Genomic DNA, 22,158 nt, shown 5'->3' with positions numbered 1-22,158 from the left:
ACATTAAAAAATTCATATTTATGAGATAAAAGTTGACATTATGAGATATTAAGTCATCATCATGAGATGAAGTGTCAAAATGGCAAGATAAAGTCAATTATGACAAAATGTCAAAATTATGACATTGAAATTAAGTCATAATTAGTAGATAAAAGTCAAAATTATGACAAAATGTCGACTTGTGTTGTAAATATTTTTTTTTTTTCTTATGTGGCAGAAATTGGCTTTCATTAAAGACCAGCCAAATGGCAAAATAAAAAAAAGCAACAAATTGTGAACAAATTTTATATTTGAAATAACTTATACATTGGTAAATAAATGTTACATACTGAATAATAAAGACTTATCAGAAAGTCACGATTCATTACTCCAAGCAGCAATAAGAAAAGTATGTTGTCATTTGTATTAAGAACTGTGGCAAAAAAAAAAAAAAATGTATGCATAAAGTGTATAATAAAACAACAATATCAGCTATAAAAATATATTTTACAAACATCTGATGCCTATTTTCAAAATGTCTTCACATTCACATAGGCTACTATCATTATTTGAAGCTACACACCTCAACTCACACACAGTTTGATATTCGACACACTTGTGTATCTGTGTGCATTAGGGCATAAAGAGCCCACATCCTTCACATAGTCTTCAAATACAAATGGACCAAAAAAAAAAAACATTTTGAATCATTATCAAATTGTGTAATAACCAAAGAAAAGGACAATATATAGATATTTCTCTTAAGTTTTGTGACCTCCCCAAAGATGCCACAATCCTAAATCCTAAATAATCTTTTGATGAGAACTGTGGCTATAAGTATGATAAATTGTTTTGAGCGCTATATGTAGTTAATTATTAATACCAAAATAACTGTGAAGGTGGAAAATCCCTGAATCTGTCCAGTTATGGCCCCGCTTACACGCAGGTGGAAATAAATGCCCAAGAAGTTAGTGTACAACTTGAGAAATGTCCAAGCTGAATTCATCATATTTCCAGCCAGGTGTTAGAAGGAGGGGTTTCTGACAAGAAATATCCAGGGGCTCAACTCACTGAGAAGGTTCTCAAAAGTGAGCTGCGACGGGTTAAGCAGAGTTGAGGCATCACAGGGGTCCCTCTGGCTTATTCTCTAAGCTGTACTCTCTGGTCCGCTGCATTTTCCAGCCAATAAATGCCAGGAGCGCAATGCCTAATGTCTTATACCCCACCTGCAGTCCTAGATACCTGCAACAAGTCGTCATGATCATCATCAGTGCTACTAATCAGTTTATCAACCCTAATTAGCATAGTTTGCCTTCTGTTTGGCTGAATATATGCAGAGCGTATGTTTGTTTAAACTCACTTCATTAAAAAGCTACAAATATTTGATGCAAATGTACCTTCGTAATGCATTGAGGTCAAAATAGAACATATTCTTACCTGTTTCTAAGGAGGTTGTTGTCATAGTAACCACATCCTTGCTTTTTCCCACAAGCAATTTTCCACCAGATACACGTGGAGTCTATGGTCATCCCAAACAGAGCTGGAGCTGGCAGCCAGGCTAAGCAAAGAGAGAGAAAAAATAATAATTTGACTACAAATGTAAACAAATATATATAAACTATTCACTAAAATACCAAAAAGGCATAGATAGTTTGTAATAATATTCTCAGATTTAGGAACTGTAACAGAGATGGATTTATTGATTGTACCCCTCACACAGTAGCTATGTTGTTGTATCGCCAGAAGGGGGCGCTACAGTACTTACAGTATTGCAATTGCACTTGCACAGAAAAGTGTCCTCATCTGAGACTCATTTACACTGTGATTTACACTGACCACTGTTCTCTATTCCACTCTGTGTATTATCACTTATCTTGTTTTGATGATCTTTCAGGATACATTTTAGGGAAAGATGTTTGTCTGAATACTTACTGCAGTCTGCACTTATAATTTAAATTGCATTTCACAATAAATAAATTAATAAAAGTAAAAAGGTGGTTTTGGTATTTTACTTACTCAGAACCCTTAGAAGCAGAAACTGAACCCCAATGGCAAAGGACTTCTCTTCTGAAGGAACTGACCTGTAGATAAAGACAGAATGAGTAAAATAAGATACAAAAACTCTATCTTGAGATTTCTTATATTTTAAGTTCTCACACTACATGCAGTGTTTTGGCGTTTGTATGTTGGCATGCATGTTTGTTTCTCACCTGAGCACCATCATGTAGATGGGGTTGTGCGTTAGGCTGGCAATAAGTCCGGCCAGAGATATAAGGAGCATTACAGGCAGGAGATAGTGAGGGCAGGGGTTGGCACAAGGGCCAGGCTTGGCTGTGGCCACACCAGGAATACACTGGCAGTTTCTATAAATCTGTGTGTGGAGGGATATTGGATGTCATTACACTATGACATTTAGAAGATTTTGCCATTCATTAGTAGAACAAACATTCAGGCACCAAAATCTGGTTGAATGAAAAATATTGGTCGCCATAATTATTTCTAATTGAGAAACACACACACATAAAAAAATCTATAGGTCTGCTTAAAGTCACAGAGAGCAGGAAAAATAAAATAAAATAAAAAAATAAATAAATAGGCTTTTCATGAGGAGAAAATGCTTTACAAATAGTTTTTATGTAAAAGGCTATGTATTAAAATACACAATATGAAACAAATTCACCTGTCACAAGATAGCGTGACGTCAAAAACTACACAAGGTAAAAGGAAATCTGACCCAGACTTCAATAAATATAGGTTCACATGTAACAAGGACAAACATGTTTTGTTGCATAATAATATAAGAAACCAATAATACAATAATTAATAAATGTCACTGTTTCCTTTTAAAGAAATTTTCTTTACTTTTGCACGATTAATTGTGGGTTAGAAACCCTGCATTAGTGCTTACATTCATTACAAACATTATTACAAGTGATAGCTAACGGATACTATTATTATAAAGAGAACAACCACTAACATTGTTTCATTGATGCAGCTAATACTAACACTTATAATGCTTGCCTTGTGCTCTATTGACTCAGTGTCCTCGATTGCCTGTTTTGTTAAATTCAACAAGCAAGGGAGTCCAGGCCCAAGTCTATTTCTCACTATAATTACCTCGTGGTATGATATGTGCTGTGTCATACAGAATAATTCATCATCAGCTGCTGCTCCTGTAAGTCTCTTGCTGGGATATTATACAGAAGATTTAACACTTGAAAGTTGTTCCAAAGAGAACAACCACTAACATTGTTTCATTGATGCAGCTAATACTAACACTTATAATGCTTGCCTTGTGCTCTATTGACTCAGTGTCCTCGATTGCCTGTTGTGTTAAATTCAACAAGCAAGGGAGTCCAGGCCCAAGTCTATTTCTCACTATAATTACCTCGTGGTATGATATGTGCTGTGTCATACAGAATAATTCATCATCAGCTGCTGCTCCTGTAAGTCTCTTGCTGGGCAATTATACAGAAGCTTTAACACTTGAAAGTTGTTCCGAGTCCCCAAAGGCAAAGCACTTCCTCCAGGAAGTATTCCTAATTAGGGATTGATTGGACTCAACCCATTGATCTCTAAGAGACCATGACCGGTCATTTGCTCAGTGTCGCTAGTACAGCAGAGACTCACATTGAGCTGCTATCTGGCTTCAGTAATGAGCTAAATAAAGGTCTAGATGGACAGATCTATGCAGTGGCTCAGCTCTGGTTTGAGATAATGGTATGGACATTTCATGACCAATTTCTGTTTTGGTTGTCAGATTTATTTACCTGGACTCTATATGGGTTTTTGGGATCCATGGTGAAGTTTGCGCAGCCAGCATGGCAGGGTGAGATGTATTCAATGTTGTTTTCCCCACACACTGGGTTAAAGGCGCTGCTGGGACAGGAGCAATTGGCACCACAGGACGGTTGAGGCCTGCCGGGCAGAATGACACAATTTAGCTTCTACTTGCAGAATACAGAAACATTTTATAAATTGGTAATCTTAAAGAAGTAGTTTGAACTAAAAAATTATGACATTACTCATTACTTTTTTTTTTCTTACATAGAACACTAAAAGAGATATTTTGGTCAGTCCTTTTAATATAAAATAAATGGGGACTGGGGATGTCAAGCTTCAAAATGACAAAACAAGCACCATAAACATGGTCCATATGATTATATTTTGAGTCTTATAAGTCTTTATTAACTCAAAATATTGATATGCTTATAGTTGTCATTTGCATGTTAATGAGAAATTTATTAAAAGATGAATTAGGTGATTGAGTTCATAAACCTTGTCTGAATGATTGGTTTATGAATCAAACTGATTCGGTTCTCAAATTCAATGATCCAGTCATATTAGGTAACATCTCACTGGACTGGAAGATTATCAGTCACTAATGAAAATTTCATATTGTTCATCACATAACGTTATTGTATAGCTCCAAGAGATTGGAATATAGCACACAAGTGGTGTGGACTACTGTGTTTATGATAGTTTTATGCTGCTTTTTGTTTTCATTCATTGTAATTTTATTGGAATAAACGACCAGTACAATATTCATATTTCATCTTTTGTGTTCCATGGAAGAATTAATAAATGTTTGTGACAACATGAGAGCAAGTAAACAATGAACTGTTCCTTTAATATCCAGACACAGTCAAGTCTGATAAGAACATTGGTCAGGGTTCAGGATGTAGACCATTTAACTGAGTAAACCTTACAGTGTGTGTAACTGTGTAACTGTTCTCACACAATAATGACACAATAATAGGAGTATGTTCATAAAGTTCATGGCACATAATCAAGTCACTAGAGTTCCCATTTGAACACACAACGTTCCAGAGAAACAGATATTTCCTTTCCTCCCAGCTGGCACAGTAAAAGTGTTCGGATATGTAGGACACAGCATTTTGTATAATGATCTGAACTCAAGCTCAGAGTACAAGAGCTATTCTCAATGCCCCATTGATTATATAGTATTTCACTGGAAGTTGATCTAGACCCGAAGATACAAACTTTCACTAGAACACAATGGTCTGAATCCAAACACTGACAGAAGACAAAGAACAGGCTTAGCTTAACAGTGTTTAAAGGGTCTGTGAGGACCGGTTGTCTTTTATATACCCTATTTATAGATACTACTATAAAGATCTCTTCATTTATTTAACTTTTTATGGCCTCTATCTATCTATCTATCTATCTATCTAGCACAACTTAAGAAAAACATATTTAGTCTACACTTTCAAATGCCAGAAAGAAAATATATTTCCAATCTTAAATATACAATTTAAAAAAAAATATATATATTTCTGGACAATATAAGCAGGCTTTATTTAGATTGAAAATATTTTTTCAAATGTACTGAAGTGTAATATATGTATAATATATATGTATGTAAATATATTTTAAATTCTATATTAGCAATATATTTTGGTCTTTTTTGTTTGCATTTTGAAAAAAACGATCTTAAGTAATGGAAAGTGTTTCTGTATGTCAAACAGTAGAGCATGCGGCAAACCACATTCATGGGTTCATGGGTTCGATTCTAAGGGGATACATGATTCAATAAAATGCATACATCGAAGGCAATGTAAGGTGCTTTGGAAGTGTCAGCCAAATGCATAACTTTAGAATGAGGGAAATTGCCAAAAATGTACTTATCACAATGCCTTTAAGCAAGACAGTTAAGCTCAAGTTTCTCCAGAAGGACTGTCTGTGCAATCAGTCTTCAGAGAGTTAATTATTTAAACAGAGAATATTCCAAAAACATGGAAGCAATCAGACAAATGAGAACACTCTGTTTTGTGGTTTCTCACCTAACCAGGCCAGACCTGACTTATTTATTTATTTATTTAACTCTATGTAGGAATGTAAAAGAAAAAAAATCTGCAAGAGTCAGTTAAATCAAAAGAACATGCTGTTAAACTCACCCATTAATGGCATAAACACCAGCAACATCTTGTGTGGGGCAGCCCATGAAGAAGAGGGGTATACAGCAGAAGATGGAGATGGTGAGCATTACAACAGAGAAGCGTGGAATGGCTCTGAACGACAACCCCCAACGTTTCATGATCAGACCCCCGAGCACCATCCCCACAGCAATGGATGGCAGGTTTAAAGCACCTGAGAGAAAACAAAGATTTATTCACAGAAAAGTGATCTTCTGCAGTATGAAAACATCTATTCCAAATACAATACTGTACACATGAATGTCTGAGACTATTGCCACATTTCTCTGAAACTTGTAGTACTCATATATAATGTATTCTATTCAATTATGTTGACTGACCAATAAGAAGGCTGCTGTAGGCCACAGAGGCACTGTACTGCCGCTCAAGAAATTTGTTGAGGAAGGTGGCAAGTCCAGCGATTACGGAGGAGAAACAGCATTGGGTCAGAACCAGCAGCATGAAGACAGGACTCAGCAGCAGCCTAGCGAACATCTTAGGGAACACTGCAAAAATACAATTCCAATTTAACCTTTTGGTAACACTTTAGTATAGGGACCAATTCTCACTATTAACTAGTTGCTTAATAGCATGCCAATTATTAACATATTGGCTGTTTATTAGTACTTATAAAGCACATATTCTGAATGACCATATTCTACATTCCAGATCCTACCCAATACATTAAAAATACTTTACTAACTATTAATAAGCAGCAAATTAGGAGTTTGAGGCAAAAGTCATAGTTAATGGTTTGTTAATAGCGAGAATTGGACCTTAAAATAAAGTGTGACCAACCTTTTATATTTGCAAACGTAAACATAATTTGTTTGACCAATATATGAGCATATGTCTTATATACACCATCTACACTATATGGACAAAAGTATCGGGACACTTGACAATTATACAAACAGAGACTTTAATGACACTGGATTCTAAATACATATGGAGTTGGTCCCACTTTTGCAGCTATATCAGCTTCTACTCTTCTGGGAAGGCTTTCCATTAGATTTTGGAGTGTTTGTGTGGGATTTTTTGCCCGTTCATACAGTAGAGCATTTGAGAGGTCAGGCACTGATTTGATGAGAAGGCCTGGCCCACAATCTCCATTCCAGTTCATTCCAGCGTGTCTGATGGGGTTGAGGTCAGAGCTCTGTGCAGGCCAGTCAAGTTCTTCCACACCAAACTCATTCAACCATGTCTTTATGGTCATGCGGGAATAGAAAAGGGCCTTACCAAAACTGGCAATGTCCTTCTGGCATTTGCCAAACCCAGACTCAGCACCCATCAGACTTCCAACCAGAGAAGCGTGTTTTGTCACTTCACAGAACAGGTTTCCACTGCTCCAGAGTCCAGTGGTGGTGTGCTTTACACCCCTCCATCCAGCGCTCCACTGAGCTCTTCAGAACAACCCATTCCCCCCACCCCACTAATGTTTGAAAATGCAGACTGCATTGCTAGATGCTTGATTTTATACACCTGTGACAATTGGTATGATTGTAACACCTGAATTCAGTAATTAAGAGGTGTGTCCCAATACGTTTGTACATATAGTGTATGTGCGCGTGAGTACTTGGTATTCCCTACATTATGGGGACCAAATGTCCCCACAAGTATTGTAATACCAGTAAATTTTGACCTTGGGGGACATTTTTTTAGGAAACAAGCTTATATATCATACAGAATTAAGTTTTTTGAAAATCTAAAAATGCAGAAATTTTTGTGTGAAGGGTAGGTTTAGGGTAAGGGGATAGAAAATACAGTTTGTACAGCATAAAAACCATTATGTCTATGGAATGTCCCCACAAAACATGGAAACCAGTGTGTGTGTGTGAACTCAATCTAAACACTCTCAAAAATAAAAGTAGATTGTCCAAGTGAACAACTATTTTGAAACAGAAAATCAATTTGGCCTTGAATACACTTGAATGAAGACATGATCATGCATAAACCAGCTGCTTACAAATCATGCCCTGGAGGCCAGTATATTCATAAGAACGAGTCAGATCCTGTTACATTAACAACCTGAGCATGATGTATGACTCAAGAGACAAGACATTGACAAACAGCACACGTACGACTCGACAACAGGCACAGGACTGCAGAAATGTTAATTGCCCTAGTCAACTTAATTTCTTAATTGTAGGTAAAGTATTTAAATGGATATAACTATACTAAAATGGCCTTACTATACTAATACTAATGGGTAAGTCTCATAATGAATCAATTAGAGTGGACTCACTTTTAAAGAAATCCAGCATGGAGCCCTCTGACTTCTTGGGGTCTTCTTTCAAGATGTCACCTTCCAATTCAAAAGGCTGCAAAAGAAGATTTTCAAATTGGTCTGTTTGTTTTGTAAAAAAAAAATAAAAAAGTATTTTTACAGTAATTAATTATTCATCTGCTTATATTTTTGAACCAAGAAAGGTTTTTGTCACTTATTCTACACCTTTTTTTTTTTTTTTTACACAATTATTATTATAAATTTTTTTTATTTATTTTTTTTTAAAGAAGATGGCATATGGTGATGAGATTTCAGGAATATGGTAACAGTCTCAGCTTCTCACTGTGAATGTAGAAGCATTGCCTACTGCATATCAGTTTAAAAAAACACGGTGTACTAGTTTCACACTGTCAAACACACAGATTATCTAAATTGATCGTGACAGGATGGCAGCTAGTTGTGTTATTGGGATTTCTCCCTAAAAACTGTTAGAATACAGTAGAGAAGGAATATACAAAATAATCAGTAATTATTAAGCAGTGAGACAAACATGCTAAAAAAAAGCAAAAATAAAAAAAGTGTATGTACCGATTATTTCGAATGGATTGGATTGGACTGGATTAATGAATGGATAATAGAGGATGATTACGAACTTTGGTGCATCTAATGAACTACCACCACTGCCCGACAGAAGACCTGTCACACTGATAGCGTTGACATAATAGACATATTTTGCTCATCATGCACATGATAAATGTAGTAGTACATTTTCATTCTGCTGTGGGTAGCTCAGACTTGATTTAAATTAGGGAAATTACCTAAAGTTCCCAAACATGTTTTTAGAGTTTGATTGATGGAGATATAATGGTTGTGACATGGAAAATACAAGATTTTAAGATTAGAGCCCATTTTATCTTCTTTACAAAAAGTAGGAATACTGTACAGCTGTAAAACCTTATAAAAGAGGTATACTACAGGTATATATATTACTGTTCAAAAAAATGTTGTTCAAGAAATTTATACTTTCTGTAAGGATGCATTAATTTGATCAAACGTGACAGTAATGCCAAACAAAGAAAAAGAAAAGTTGTTCTTTTTAACTTTCAGTTCATTAAAGATTATTGGGAAAAAATGCATTTCAACACTGATAAAAAATAAGAAATGTTTATTTAGCACCAAATCAGCTTATTAGAATGATTTCTGAAGGATTATGTGACACTGGAGACTGGAGTGATGGCTGCTGAAAATTCAGCTTTTCCATAACAGGAATCAATTACATTTTAAATGACATAAAAATAAAAACCAGTTATTTTAAAATGTATTTTAACACATAAAACTCTTATTTTAAAATGTAATAATATTATTCAATATTTTCTGTATTTTTGATCAAATGTCTCAGGAATCAGTGCCATACATATGCTCATTTGTTATTAATACAAAAGTGTGATTAACCTTCTCTACATGAAGTGCTCTGGGAAAGAAGAAGTAAGGGATTGAGGTGAGAGCAAGACCTCCAGAAGTGATGAGCAGACCCATCCACCATGCACCGACCCATCGAGGGTCAGTAGGGGTCAACTCCAATGCCTCCCCTAGACGAAAGAAACGGCATAATATGTAACACCGCAGCTGACCACACTGAACAATAACATAAAGAAAAGGAATAATTTCTTGCTGTGATTTAAAAGGTAAACAAACCTGTGCTGGCTCTGTCCACATCCACATAAATCCGCAAAACCACAGAGCCCAGGAGGTATCCAAAGGACGGCCCAAACACTGACACAGCAAAGAGAATAGCTGCAACATGCAACAACAGGAACCTCATTAATCTTTACAGTTCTTTAAAGTTCAAATAACGTTATGAAAAACATGAAAAAAAATGTACCAATATAGAGAGCAGAATTCCCAACCCCTGCAAAGTCATCTATATAAGATATTCCAAAAGGTTGGATGGGGACAGAACCGATTCCAAACAGCAGCTGGGCCGTAGCCATTAACACCCAAAATTTACTGGTGTCCACAAGCTTCCGTGAATCCTCCTGACCACAAGCCTCAGCACCCGTTGCATTCGCACGCAAATAACACATGTCCTGTTTGCTCGCTGTGGGATTGAGACAAAGAAATACACCATATTCATCCTAACCACCAGTTCACATCATCCGTCCAAATATCTGTGTTTAGAAACTTTCATAAAAGTTTACTGGAATGATGAAAACAAAACATTCTGCATTTTAAGTGTGAACTTGAGGGGTGAATGTGCTCATGACGGTTAATCGTTCATCATTTACTCACATCATAATGTTTCAAACTTTTATGAACACAAATAGAGTTAAGTATATTGTCCAAATTGCTCTTATCTAATGCTGTCAAACGATTAATCGTGATTAATCGCGTCTAAAATAAAAGTTTGTGTTTAATATAATATATGTGTACTGTGTATTATGTATATATAAATACACACACATGTATGTATATATCTAAGAAAAATATGTTATGGTTATATATTAAATAAATTATTTATTTATAATATAAATTATGAATATAAATATACACGTCAATATTTTCAAAATATGTACTGTATGTGTGCGTATTTATATATATACATAATAAATGTACACAGCACACACACATATATTATGTAAACAAAAACTTTTATTTTGGATGCGATTAATCGTGATTAATCGTTTGACAGCACTACTCTTATCCATACAATAAAGACAAGACAAAGACAAGACACCATTCACTTTAATTGTATGCAAATAAGAAGCTTGGACCGTCTACGATACAACTCCTTTTGTTTTAGTCAAAACAGGTTTGGAGCGTCATGAAGGTGAGTAAAAGAAAAAAACAAATGAGAGCTATGCATTGAAGGTCTTATGTAAGTGGCTGCATATTTAATTTAAGCTTTGCATAGCATTGCAATGTGTATGGCCAAATGACAGCATCTGCAGGAAGAAGCAGGGGAAGTGAGAGAATGAAGCAAAAATAAAAGGTCCAAGATAACGGTTATCTCTTGAAGTAAATTCCGGTTGATTTTCTCTTCAGAGAGAAATCAGGCAGCTTTATCTTAACAGTATCTCCCTGTTACTTTGTCCTCATCTCTTTCGCCTTTTCTCTCTCTCCGTTCCCTTTTCAACTTCAATCCATTTATTTCTTCATGATTTTTTTCCTCAAACTAATGCTTAACCCTGTCTAAGAAGGGAGACTAGGGTCAAAATGGAGTCTCTCTGCAGTAACTTCCTGTAGACCTGCCTACCCTGTTATGTCTAAGCTCATGTTTATCATCCAGCTGTGTTATTTTAGATCCCCTCTTTGTTGTGTCTGGTTTTCTTCAAAGTGTCCTGAGCCTTTTTAAATGAATATGGTGATATTATCATTTTGATGAGCTTAGAGTCTAAGATCCTTTACTCTGGGGCATGAAACAATATTAACATGCAGAAGAAAAAAAACAAACTAAGACAGAAAATTAGGAGAAAAAGAATGCAGAGCTCATTCCAAAAGATGTGTAAGATTTCCAAATACATTCACATTAATTGGTTTCATATGGTTCTATCGAGATGAATAGGGATGCTAATGGCTTGAATGACACTTACCATGCAGGACAGAGTCAAAGGTGTAGGGCTGGGACAGGAAGTGAGGTAGAGCTAAGATCATGGCACTGATGGACATTAGCAGGCCGCCTAGTCCAATGAAGCGAGGTCGGTGAACCCGACTACCCATGTAACTAACAAATGCTATAAGCACTGTGTTCCCTACCTAATAAAAAAAAGGGAAAGAAAAACAAGTCACATACATTTGGTATTACATGTATATACCTACAGTAATATACAGTATTCAGCCCCTTCCTTGTTGACCAGCATACTGTATACTGTAGTCATATGTTGTGTCTAGCTTAACTAGTTTAAGCTTCCCTGAATAACCAGCCTCATCAGAAAGTCCGTATCGGTTGTAGGGTAATTATTGTTAATTTATCATATCTCATTTTTGTTTTACCTTAAAGTACTAACATAACTAAAACGAAATAAACTCAAACTAATAAATAAAATAAATAAAACCTATATAGACATAATGACAAAAACACAACAAAATTACTAAAACTTTAATTAAAATTAAAGTGAAAAGAGAAGATAGAAAAATAAAATCTAATTTAAAACACTAATACAAATGTGACCCTGGAACACAAAACCAGTCAGAAGGGTCAATTTTTTTTTTTAATTGAGATTTATACATCATCTGAAAGCTGACTAAATAAGCTTTCCATTAATGTATGGTTTGTTAGGATAGGACAATATTTGGCCGAGATACAACTATTAAAAATCTGGAATCTGTGGGTTCCAAAAAATCTAAATATTGAGGAAATCGCCTTTAAAGTTGTCCGAATAAAGTCCTTAGCAATGCATATTACTAATCAAAAAAGAAGTTTTGATATATTTACGGTAGGAAATTTACAAAATATCTTCATGGAACATCATCTTTACTTAATATCCTAATGATTTTTGGCATAAAAGAAAAATCTATAATTTTGACCCATACAATGAATTGTTGGCTATTGCTACAAATACACCCCAGCGACTTAAGACTGGTTTTGTGCTCCAGGGTCACAAATTATAATAGTATATCAATGATACTAAAATAACACTGGTTGGTTATTTAACTTTTTTTTTTTTTTGCTGATAACAGAATGGCTGTTCTGTACATAAGCCTGAATAAGCATTCATTTTGATCTAAGATGGTCTGGATTGACCGTTTTACTGTTAATAATTTCATGATTCATTATTACAAAAATACCTCGTATATGATATAATGAGGGATGTAATAATGGTATCATATTGGTTTATTAGCCAATATTAGATACCTGTAGATTGGATATTATGTTGTACGTGCTTTCCCCCCCCTATTTTTACATTTATATTATCTTTGCTGTCATTTAACACTCACTTAAAATTAGTTTTTAAAAAATACTAATAATTTACCACTCTTATATAGTTTCAAAATAAATCTCTTCTTTGTTTTCATACTGAACATTATGAAGCTGTGATGCCTAATTTCACTTGTAGCATTAGAGACTGATTTTCGTTTTTAGGTTTTTTTTCTATTAAGACAAAATACGTAGAATTTAAATATCGGTTAAATATCGGTTATGTGACCTGTACCTCGTGAAGGGAAGAGATGGTTCCTGAGGAGAGGCTGTCCAGGCCATAGCGTCTCTCGATTGTGGTGATGGTGCTCTTGAAGTAAGAGCTATACAAGAGCTGAGTGAGCTGGAGCAGGCCATGACACAACACAAAGACCTACAGGAAGAGAGAGCAACAAAGTGTACAAGAACTGTCATACATAAGGGTACTAAAAATTCTCATATGCTTTAAGGAACTTGATGTTCTATAATCTAAACAGGAGCATTCATCAGTATGTTGTTACTGTGTCACATGGGAGTTAAAAAAAAAAAGCACATTTGGAGCTGAACAACTCTTTAAAAATTAGAGCTCCCTTCTATATCTCTACAGACAGTGAGACCTGGGACTTTGATCTTCACTGCCTCACCTCAGCACATGAAGGTTAACCACACTGATTTCACAATATATCTAAATTCACTTGTGTTTGGTTTGTAACATGTCCCTAATCAGAAAAAAAGGGAAAAGGCAATACAGTTTAATCCAAACCGTAGAGCTCCTAAAAACACCTTCAAGATTTACACAGTTGTCTTCATCCGGCTATCAAAAGCAGCCATCGCCCCAAAAGCTCCTTATTGTGCAAATAAGTGATCAAACAAAGACAGTTCATAAAATGGAAAATTGGGAGCAGTGGTGTCTCTGCTTTCGATTAGTAAGTGACACTTTTATTATTTTATCTTTTTTTCTTGCCATTCAATTTTTTTTAATGCAATCAAAATGTCAACTCAAACTTCTGGTGAAAATTACACTTCTCATTTAGTCCAGTGGCTCTCAACCACATTCCTGGAGTTCCCACAACACTGCACATTTTGCATGTTTTTGGTTAAGGAGACATGTAAAATGTGCATTGTTGGGGTGGCTCCAGGAACATGGTTGGGAACCACTGATTTACACCAATTAAACCCCACCCTTTTACAATTTACTGCAACCTCAAATCATTTTTGCTGCATTTTTAGCGCAACACTCACATTTCAAAATCAAAATCTGGTAGAAAACTTCAGTTTTATCACAAGTTGCTTAAGTAACTATAGGGTGTGGCCAGGGGCAGAGCTAGGGGTGGAGCCATGTGGACATCAGCCTTATCTGAAATCTGATTGGCTCTTTAAGGAAGCCTTAAAGGGTTAGTTCACCCAAAAATGAAAATTCTATCATTAATTACTCACCCTCATGTCGTTCCAAACCCGTAAGACCTTCGTTCATCTTCGGAACACATATTAAGTTATTTTTGATCAAATCTGAGAGCTCTCTGACCCTCCGTAGACAGCAAAGCAACTGCAATATTCCCAGGTCCAGAAACGTAGCAAGGACATTGGTAAAACAGTGATATCAGTGGTTCAACCGTAAACAACGCGGATTACGTTCTGGGGTACTCTCCAAAATGGCGGAAGACAGTAACTCAGGGAGAAGAATTGTTGAATAAATTATGTTATTATTGTTTTCTTTGCACACAAAAAGTATTCTCGTAGCTTGGTAAAATTACGGTTGAACCACTGATGTCACATGGACTATTTTACCGATGCCCTTGCTACGTTTCTGGACCTGGGAATATTGCAGTTGCATTGCTGTCTACGGAGGGTCAGCGAGCTCTCAGATTTGATCAAAAATAACTTAATTTGTGTTCTGAAGATGAACGAAGGTCTTACGGGTTTGGAACGACATGAGGGTGAGTAATTAATGACAGTTCATTTTTGGGTGAACTGACCCTTTAAGATTACTGGTTATGGGCAGCCAAATAGGCTACTCCAATGCAAAATGAAACTACACAACAAAACTTATTGAACTTAATTGAAATGTGTCATTTCTATCCCACTAGTGGCAACAAATGGAATTGCAACCTTAATATCCATCATAAACAAAATATTTGTATAACTAATCTCAGTATTTATTTTTTATTTTTTGCACAGTACACTGCAGTACCTGTCCTTTTTATCTATATTTTAAATAAACACTTAATTTATATAGGGATAAATCAACATTTTCCAACTCAGTTGAAATATGTGTAAAATTTATTAATTATCCTCCCAGCAAATGTTTTAAAAATCCTAGAATCACCAATGACTCTTAAACTTAGAAGAAAAAAAAAATCAAGAATTCCTTGATTTTTTTTTAGATGCATACTATGCATAACACAGCATAAATGGCTGAAGCAGAGAGATAGTCATGTTTACTTGTTGTACTGGTCGGCAAATGCACTGATAGTAATGTTTGTCTAGAGAGTTAGCAGCGTTTGTTCACCTCTCTCTCAAGAGAGAGGCTCTTGGCGATAAGCCAAATGCAGTGGAGATAAAAGCTCATAAATTGGAACGTTTCCCTGTTTGTGTATGAGAGAAAGGCAGCTGCTCCCATATGATATAATGCTTTTTTTTGTGCCCAAGACGTCATGAACACAAGCAGAGGAACGTTCGCAGAGGTCTCAGAAGCATGAAGCAATCTGATGGGGCATGTAGAGATCTGGACTGGATTTCCTAAACAAACACAAGACATAAATCCCTCTCCTCCACTCCTCAGCTCTCAACCGTTGCAGGCCAAAGCACTATGCTTTCTGACGGCTTCTAGAACAGCTAATGCTCCCATTAAATCTTCAGCTTTATGGTTTGTTAGCACGCATAATAGCTGCTTTTGACAGTTGCTACGATTTCTTTCTTGTTTTTTTGGAAAATGGGCTTTTAATTATGGAAGTATTTCGATAGGCTGTGCCCACTCAAGCAGCCCAACTAAATGCTTTTGTTAAATGTTTGAATGGCAGCTCTGTGCCTCTTTCTGCCCCAGTGCCAGTTCCACATTCGGTTCTGCTCGAATTATTCGACACGCTTCAGCCATGTCTGGAACCTTTCACGTATAATGTTACAGGGAAGCTCAAGCAGATTGCTCTTTTTATTGTTTTCTCAAGACTCTCTGATAAACTAACACTATGAGCAATCTGTCTCCAGAGGCCATTACTCAAGAAGTGTCCCTGAGGTACAGTAGGTGTATTATGATCAGGCCATGTTACTGTATTGCTGGATAATAGGTCTTAACAAAAGTGCAAGCAATAGCATATGCACAGAATGACTTGACACGTTCCTACGCAAATTACAGCTGGCAGGTTCATAGGTGTGTAATTCTCCACAAGCAGTCGTAAATCTTTTGCAGAGCTGGCACGCATTTGATCACTCACTGCATCGTGAATGACAAAGTAGCCTTGGGTAAGCACAAAGCATGCTGAAATATTTGTTTTGTATTGAAGCAATGTGTGAATTGTTTTTGGAATTTTGGAAGAATAATTCAAATATAAAACAATCCTGCCATATGTGAGAGAAAATTATTGTCAGACATTTGTCATACTGTTACCTCAAGCATTTAAGCCCTGGCAGGCTGCTTTACGCGTTCTAGGAAATCAGGGGAAAAAAAGAATCAAATGCTTTTTCATGGAGGCATCAGCTTTTCATTTACTCTTTATCACATTAGTCTGTAAAACAGTGGTTCTCAGCAGTTTTGTTCAAAAAAAAAAATCTGAATATGTCCCTCATATTGTGTATAATATTTCATTTGGCATGTTGAAATTTTGAAAAAGTTGCTTGTTTTTAAAAAATGTATTAAAGGGGTCATATGATGCGATTTCATTTTTGCAGCATCATATGACCCCTTTAACAGAAACTGGATCAATATACCGTATGAGAAGTTTCAAGAATCGCTTGTTTTTTTTTTTTAAATAAAAATATTTGATGAGCAAAAAATGCATTAAAAAATAAATATTTAGTTTACACCTTGATTTTATGTGTTTTTATATCAGGTTATTATTATTATTTAGAAACAACCCGGGTCCCAGGTTAAGATCAAGTGCTGGAAAATATAGTTTTACAGCATGATTTAAAGGAATAGTTCACCCAAAAAGGAAAATATTGTCATTATTTACTGTATGTCATTCCAAACCTGTATAAGTTTCTTTCTTATGTTGAACACAAAAGTAGATATTTTGAAGAGCCAAACAGTTGATGGTCCCCATTGACTTCCATAGAAGGGAAAGAAATACTATGGAAGTCAATGGGGACCATCAACTGTTTGGCTCTTCAAAATATCTACTTTTGTGTTCAACATAAGAAAGAAACTTATACAGGTTTGGAACGACATACAGTAAATAATGACACAATTTTCCTTTTTGGGTGAACTATTCCTTTAAGTTAAGAAGCAAAATATATGATACTTTTGTTGTCAGATTTGACTGCATTATATTATTGGATTGTAATCTTGTCAAACAGATTTAGAGATTTTGGTCAATTCAAACTTTCATTTCCCTATTCAAGAAAATAGGAAATTGTTTGTCTATTGACAAAAGAGAAAAAGCAAGATGACCACCGAGTGAACTTAATTATGCGCCTTTAGGGGACTTTGATAGAATGCCATTAGTTTTGAATCATCAGTGCATTTTAATGATGTTTGAATTGCACTGACATCATAGATCCGGCCTAATGTTTTTAGGACACAGTGAGTGATTCAAACTCCACAGATAGAAAACCAGTGGTGAAAGATTCGATGAACGTGCTGAAAAGCAGATCCTGTCGTCTGTCCAGACCTGGACTTTTTCCCCCTCCTCAGCAGCTATTGTGCTGCATGAAGAGTCCTGCTGAGTAAAGAGAATCAGGGGAAAACTGACTTTGAAGTTTGATGTTTTACGTGTATCTCTGCTCTGCACTGCTATCACGTGTTACAGGAGTCATTAAGCAGACATTTTCGGATTTCCTCAGGATATAAAGCTTAAACAGTCAAAAAGTACAATCCCAATGTTCCAATCATTTTTGCCCATCCTGTTCACCACAGCCACAAAAATAACACTACATTCAGACGCTGTTTCACTTTGGGTTGAAATGAGCACAACCCATTTCTATATTCGATGCATTTTACAAGAAAACATTTAGTGATGACAAGCATAATTTAATAATGACTACAAATAATCATATCTCTCAAGTCCAAGTTTGAGAAAACAACGAACTTGCTAGCTATGTCTGTATTCACAGATTTTCACATATGGCTTCAAAGAAAACCTTGCAAATGGGACACTAAAAAAGTTAGAGGTTGTCAGCAACGATTCAATGAAATCAAGTGAAAAAATCTGGAGGAGCTGGTTAACCCTAATGCAATACAGATTCAACCAATCTTTTTCCTAGTAAAGAGTAAATGAACCTTTGAATCGTGCATACTGCCAAGAGCAAATCAGTTGATGATAGAATAAATGGAAAAATGCAAGATCAATGTGACAGTCTTATTTAATATTTTACTTATTTCAACAACTGCAATCTTACAATGACCTGTAACCCAAATAAACAACACTCCCTCTCTGCAATTTCTAATGACAAGCTCAACAGAAATTGTTCTTTTGAAAACCCATCCTGCATTTACATGAAATAAGGCAGCTTAACAGCGAAGATGTTTCTGTTATGTAACCTGCTAATACAGAAAAGCTGAAAAAAGAGCTAAAATAGTCAAAAAGTACTAAATATTTGAAAGCAAAACAATAAAAATGTAAAAACTGCATGTCATATATCAGCATTACCTGACTGTTCAAATCAGTTTAAATCTAAAAAAGGGGGGTTTAAGGATTGTAAACACATGCCAAGTACATTGAACATCATGCTCTACACCTTCTTTCAACATACGTCATCACTGCCTGACTCACCCAGATGAACAAAATACACATATGCAAAACCTGTCCATTTAACATTGGTCACCCAGACACAAACTCAATCCATTTAGACATACCTGTAAACTCTCACACCCTTATTGCAAACATATAAAGTCTACGTGAATGTCACAGAGAAGCAGAAGTTTTAGCAGCAGCTAAGTTGATTTTGGAGAGTGTATGAAGCTTCTCTCTACTTGAACTCTCATTCACTAATAATAAATGTCCACAACAACAGATAGTTTCTAATAAGGGGGCAATTCCATAGAATAGAGTAAGGAAAACTATGCAGACTCTTCTGCATCTGTGTCATGTCAAACTGTCTATTGTAATTCCAAACAATGATTTTCACTGGAATCGTTTCAGCTTAAGGTTGTTGTACCGTGCCAACAGTTTTCACAAATACACAAAACAGATCTGAAGTAGGTGCGAAACACTTAGGTGAGCAAATTTTCTTGTCTAATATGACCAACAACGTTTGGGCTGGTTTGTCAGAGGTGATTCGCAGACAGGTGGAGGACTGAGCAGGTATGAGTCTAAAGGATTGATGCAACTCCAGACAAACTCCGATGGAATTTTCGATAATGCCTAATTGCAAAGTCAACCGATCACCGTGAATTTGAAGCGCAACAAGCAAACAATAGGTATGTTTACACGCACTCATTTTCTATTTCAGATTCTGCAATCCGGTTCATATTTTGGTTTACATTCTGAACAAAGCTGCTACAATGCCACTGGACCTACCATGGGTATAACTGTTATTTTTGACTTGTTGACAAGTATATGTCAAGAGTTCTTTATAAGCAATATTTAGTCAAATCAGTCTCCTTTACTGATCAGTTCATAAGATGTAAATAAAGATATGCACATTTGTAAGTAGTGAACTGTATGTAAACAGATTATTTCCTTAAAGGGCCCTTTTAAACATGCGGCGTGCAAGGTATGTGTGAATCTGATTGAGAAGATAGTTGTATTCAAGCATTTACATGCATAGTTTTTTCCTAATGAATGGATTGTTTCAGGTCTACACCACCCTTTTCAAACCAATTCAAATTTAATTTAGATTCAGCTCAGTCGAATTGATTTAGATGTTTACATGAAGGTTTTTCAGTCCTACTGAGGCATGAGTCCAATTACTAATGGATCATTTGGGTGCATGTAAACACAGTTAATATTGGTCAAGATCTGTGTATCATGTTAAAAGAAAAACAGAATACTCCTTGGGAAAATGAACAGATATCAATTGCAAATAAATCCATGATTCTCTGGCAAAGCCAAGATGAAATAGTTTTGACGCCACAACAGTCTGTGGTCAGGGAGATCTTTATCCAAGCAATTTCCAGACACAAAAACATCATAATTAAACATTGTACTCACAGAAGACATAATGTGAGAGATGACAGAACCATATTTTTGTCTAATATCCCCTACATTCCACAGACATTTGTTTGAGAGTAAAATGCGAATGCAGTTAATGCTGCACTTCAACTAAGCATCGCTTCTGGCAAGCCCTCTGATATACAGTACTGCCCCCTGGGCCGAGGTCCTCATCCTCCACAGCTGCTTCAAGATGACAGAAGTCTATCTGCACTGACAGTCTCAATCAGCAAAACCTGTTTCAACTGTCAAACACCTTGAATTAAACATCCAGGGATTCAAACAATCTGGGCTTTACAAATGAAAGACAGAAAATATACCAGCATGAAATAATGAATTAGCTCCAGTGAACGGTTTACTATATTCACAATGCAGATGAGCAGAGGATACAGGATTGGAAACAGCACAACTTTATAACCCTAAAGATGAGCACACATTGTCTTGGTGGTTTGATTATATATATTATTAGATGCTATTAAAGGTCTTTTCCCCTATTTTTTTTTAAAGGACTGTGAACTAATAAAACAAAGCTCTATTATAAGAACTCATGAGTGAGTGTTAAAGACAAAAGTTCAGGTTCCAAGTCCAAAGACAATAAAAGTCATGACAGCATAAATAATAATATAATGTACCTCCACTATCAAGTCACTATCACCAGAGCAACAACAGCAATCACTGTAAATTGCTTTTTAAAGTGTCTAGAGATTGTTAAAATATATATATAGAGAAAAATATGCATCTACTAAATGACAGTGAACAAAAAAAAAAATATTGAACTTGAACAAATTAAGTTAATATATTAAACTTAAAAGTATTATTGTATGAATATTGGATCATCATTATAAACTAATAATATTCATCAATAACCATAAAACAATGATAATAATTTACCTTTATGTTACAAAACAACGCTGGCTTGGGTTTCTTTATGTCTTTGGCGTATATGTCCATGTTTTCCTATAAAAGGTGAAGTTGGTTGTTAGGCTTGTTTCGACAAGGATGAACTAGACACGTTTCCACATCGGTGATCGTCTATGGGGGATTATATGACCATTATCAGTGATGTCACGAGCCCCGCCCAGTACTCACAGACTCCGCCCACTGATCCACGCGCGATTGTTTTGGTGATAGTCCCCCCCCACCTCTCATTTCCTCATATTACACGGACTTACTGCACACTCGGTAAGGAATCTGTGCAAACACGTATCATAAACAGTGTAAATCATTTAACTGGATTCAGTTTAATGACACCGGAGAACAGGAGTATAGGCCACTTTTGCTTTTCGGTTTGTAAGCATGGCGTTATTTCACTGAATTCGCATTTGTAATAATTTATTTGACATAAGTGTTTCTTACTCATTTCTAAAATAACGTTATCTATTATCAAATTCCATATTTTAAAATAATATACTTTTTAAATATGACGAAAATATGAAAATGATGACGTTTAAGATGAGTAGATCCAGTGATCTGTGAACAGATATAGGCTAGCCCATTTAAAATGTGTAGAAATTGTATAAAAATTATAAAACTATTTGTAAATTAGCTTTTCTTTATTTCTGAATATGGTACATTAATTACATGTACGCATAACTGAAGAATAATAATGCTGATTAAACAGTAGCAGGCCTACATCTTTTTGTTTACTCAGGGTCCGCTATACAGTATGTTAATTTAACTAAAACATACACATATGGCAAAACTGACCCAAATAATGGTATTAATATAATACACCTGAACACCTGCAAAATAAATCCAAAAACTTTATATTGCATTATCTATTTGAACTCCAAATCACTGTTTATTAAGGGAGTT

General features: G+C 35.6%; 1 protein-coding gene across 1 annotated transcript; it reads right to left on the bottom strand.

Moving 5' to 3' along the window:
- Positions 1-325: 325 nt before the first annotated feature.
- LOC107753639 (solute carrier organic anion transporter family member 2A1-like) lies at positions 326-21,366 on the bottom strand. Its single transcript, XM_016569851.1, has 14 exons — positions 21,235-21,366; positions 13,293-13,430; positions 11,733-11,895; positions 10,025-10,240; positions 9,838-9,936; positions 9,595-9,731; positions 8,161-8,236; positions 6,257-6,421; positions 5,898-6,090; positions 3,750-3,897; positions 2,190-2,350; positions 1,996-2,060; positions 1,417-1,537; positions 326-1,221 (listed from the first exon to the last, which is right to left on the bottom strand). The coding sequence occupies exons 1-14, from the start codon at positions 21,292-21,294 to the stop codon at positions 1,101-1,103; spliced, it is 1,863 nt and encodes a 620-aa protein (XP_016425337.1). The 5' UTR covers positions 21,295-21,366; the 3' UTR covers positions 326-1,100.
- Positions 21,367-22,158: the final 792 nt, after the last annotated feature.

This window comes from Sinocyclocheilus rhinocerous, unplaced genomic scaffold (genome assembly GCF_001515625.1).
Source record: "Sinocyclocheilus rhinocerous isolate Xijiao unplaced genomic scaffold, SAMN03320098_v1.1 scaffold1664, whole genome shotgun sequence".
NCBI lineage: Eukaryota > Metazoa > Chordata > Actinopteri > Cypriniformes > Cyprinidae > Sinocyclocheilus > Sinocyclocheilus rhinocerous.
Note: the sequence above shows the minus strand (reverse complement) of the source record. Positions and strands in the feature narration are given on the sequence as shown.

What these genes read in the sequence shown, in the direction of transcription:
- LOC107753639 (XM_016569851.1), bottom strand. Translation starts at nt 21,294, where the DNA reads ATGGACATATACGCCAAAGACATAAAGAAACCCAAGCCAGCGTTGTTT. An exon ending in TGTGGACAGAGCCAGCACAG is followed by an intron (nt 9,732 to 9,837) that starts GTTTGTTTACCT and finishes TCTTTCGTCTAG; the next exon opens with GGGAGGCATTGGAGTTGACC. An exon ending in ATCTACATGATGGTGCTCAG is followed by an intron (nt 2,061 to 2,189) that starts GTGAGAAACAAA and finishes CTTTATCTACAG; the next exon opens with GTCAGTTCCTTCAGAAGAGA.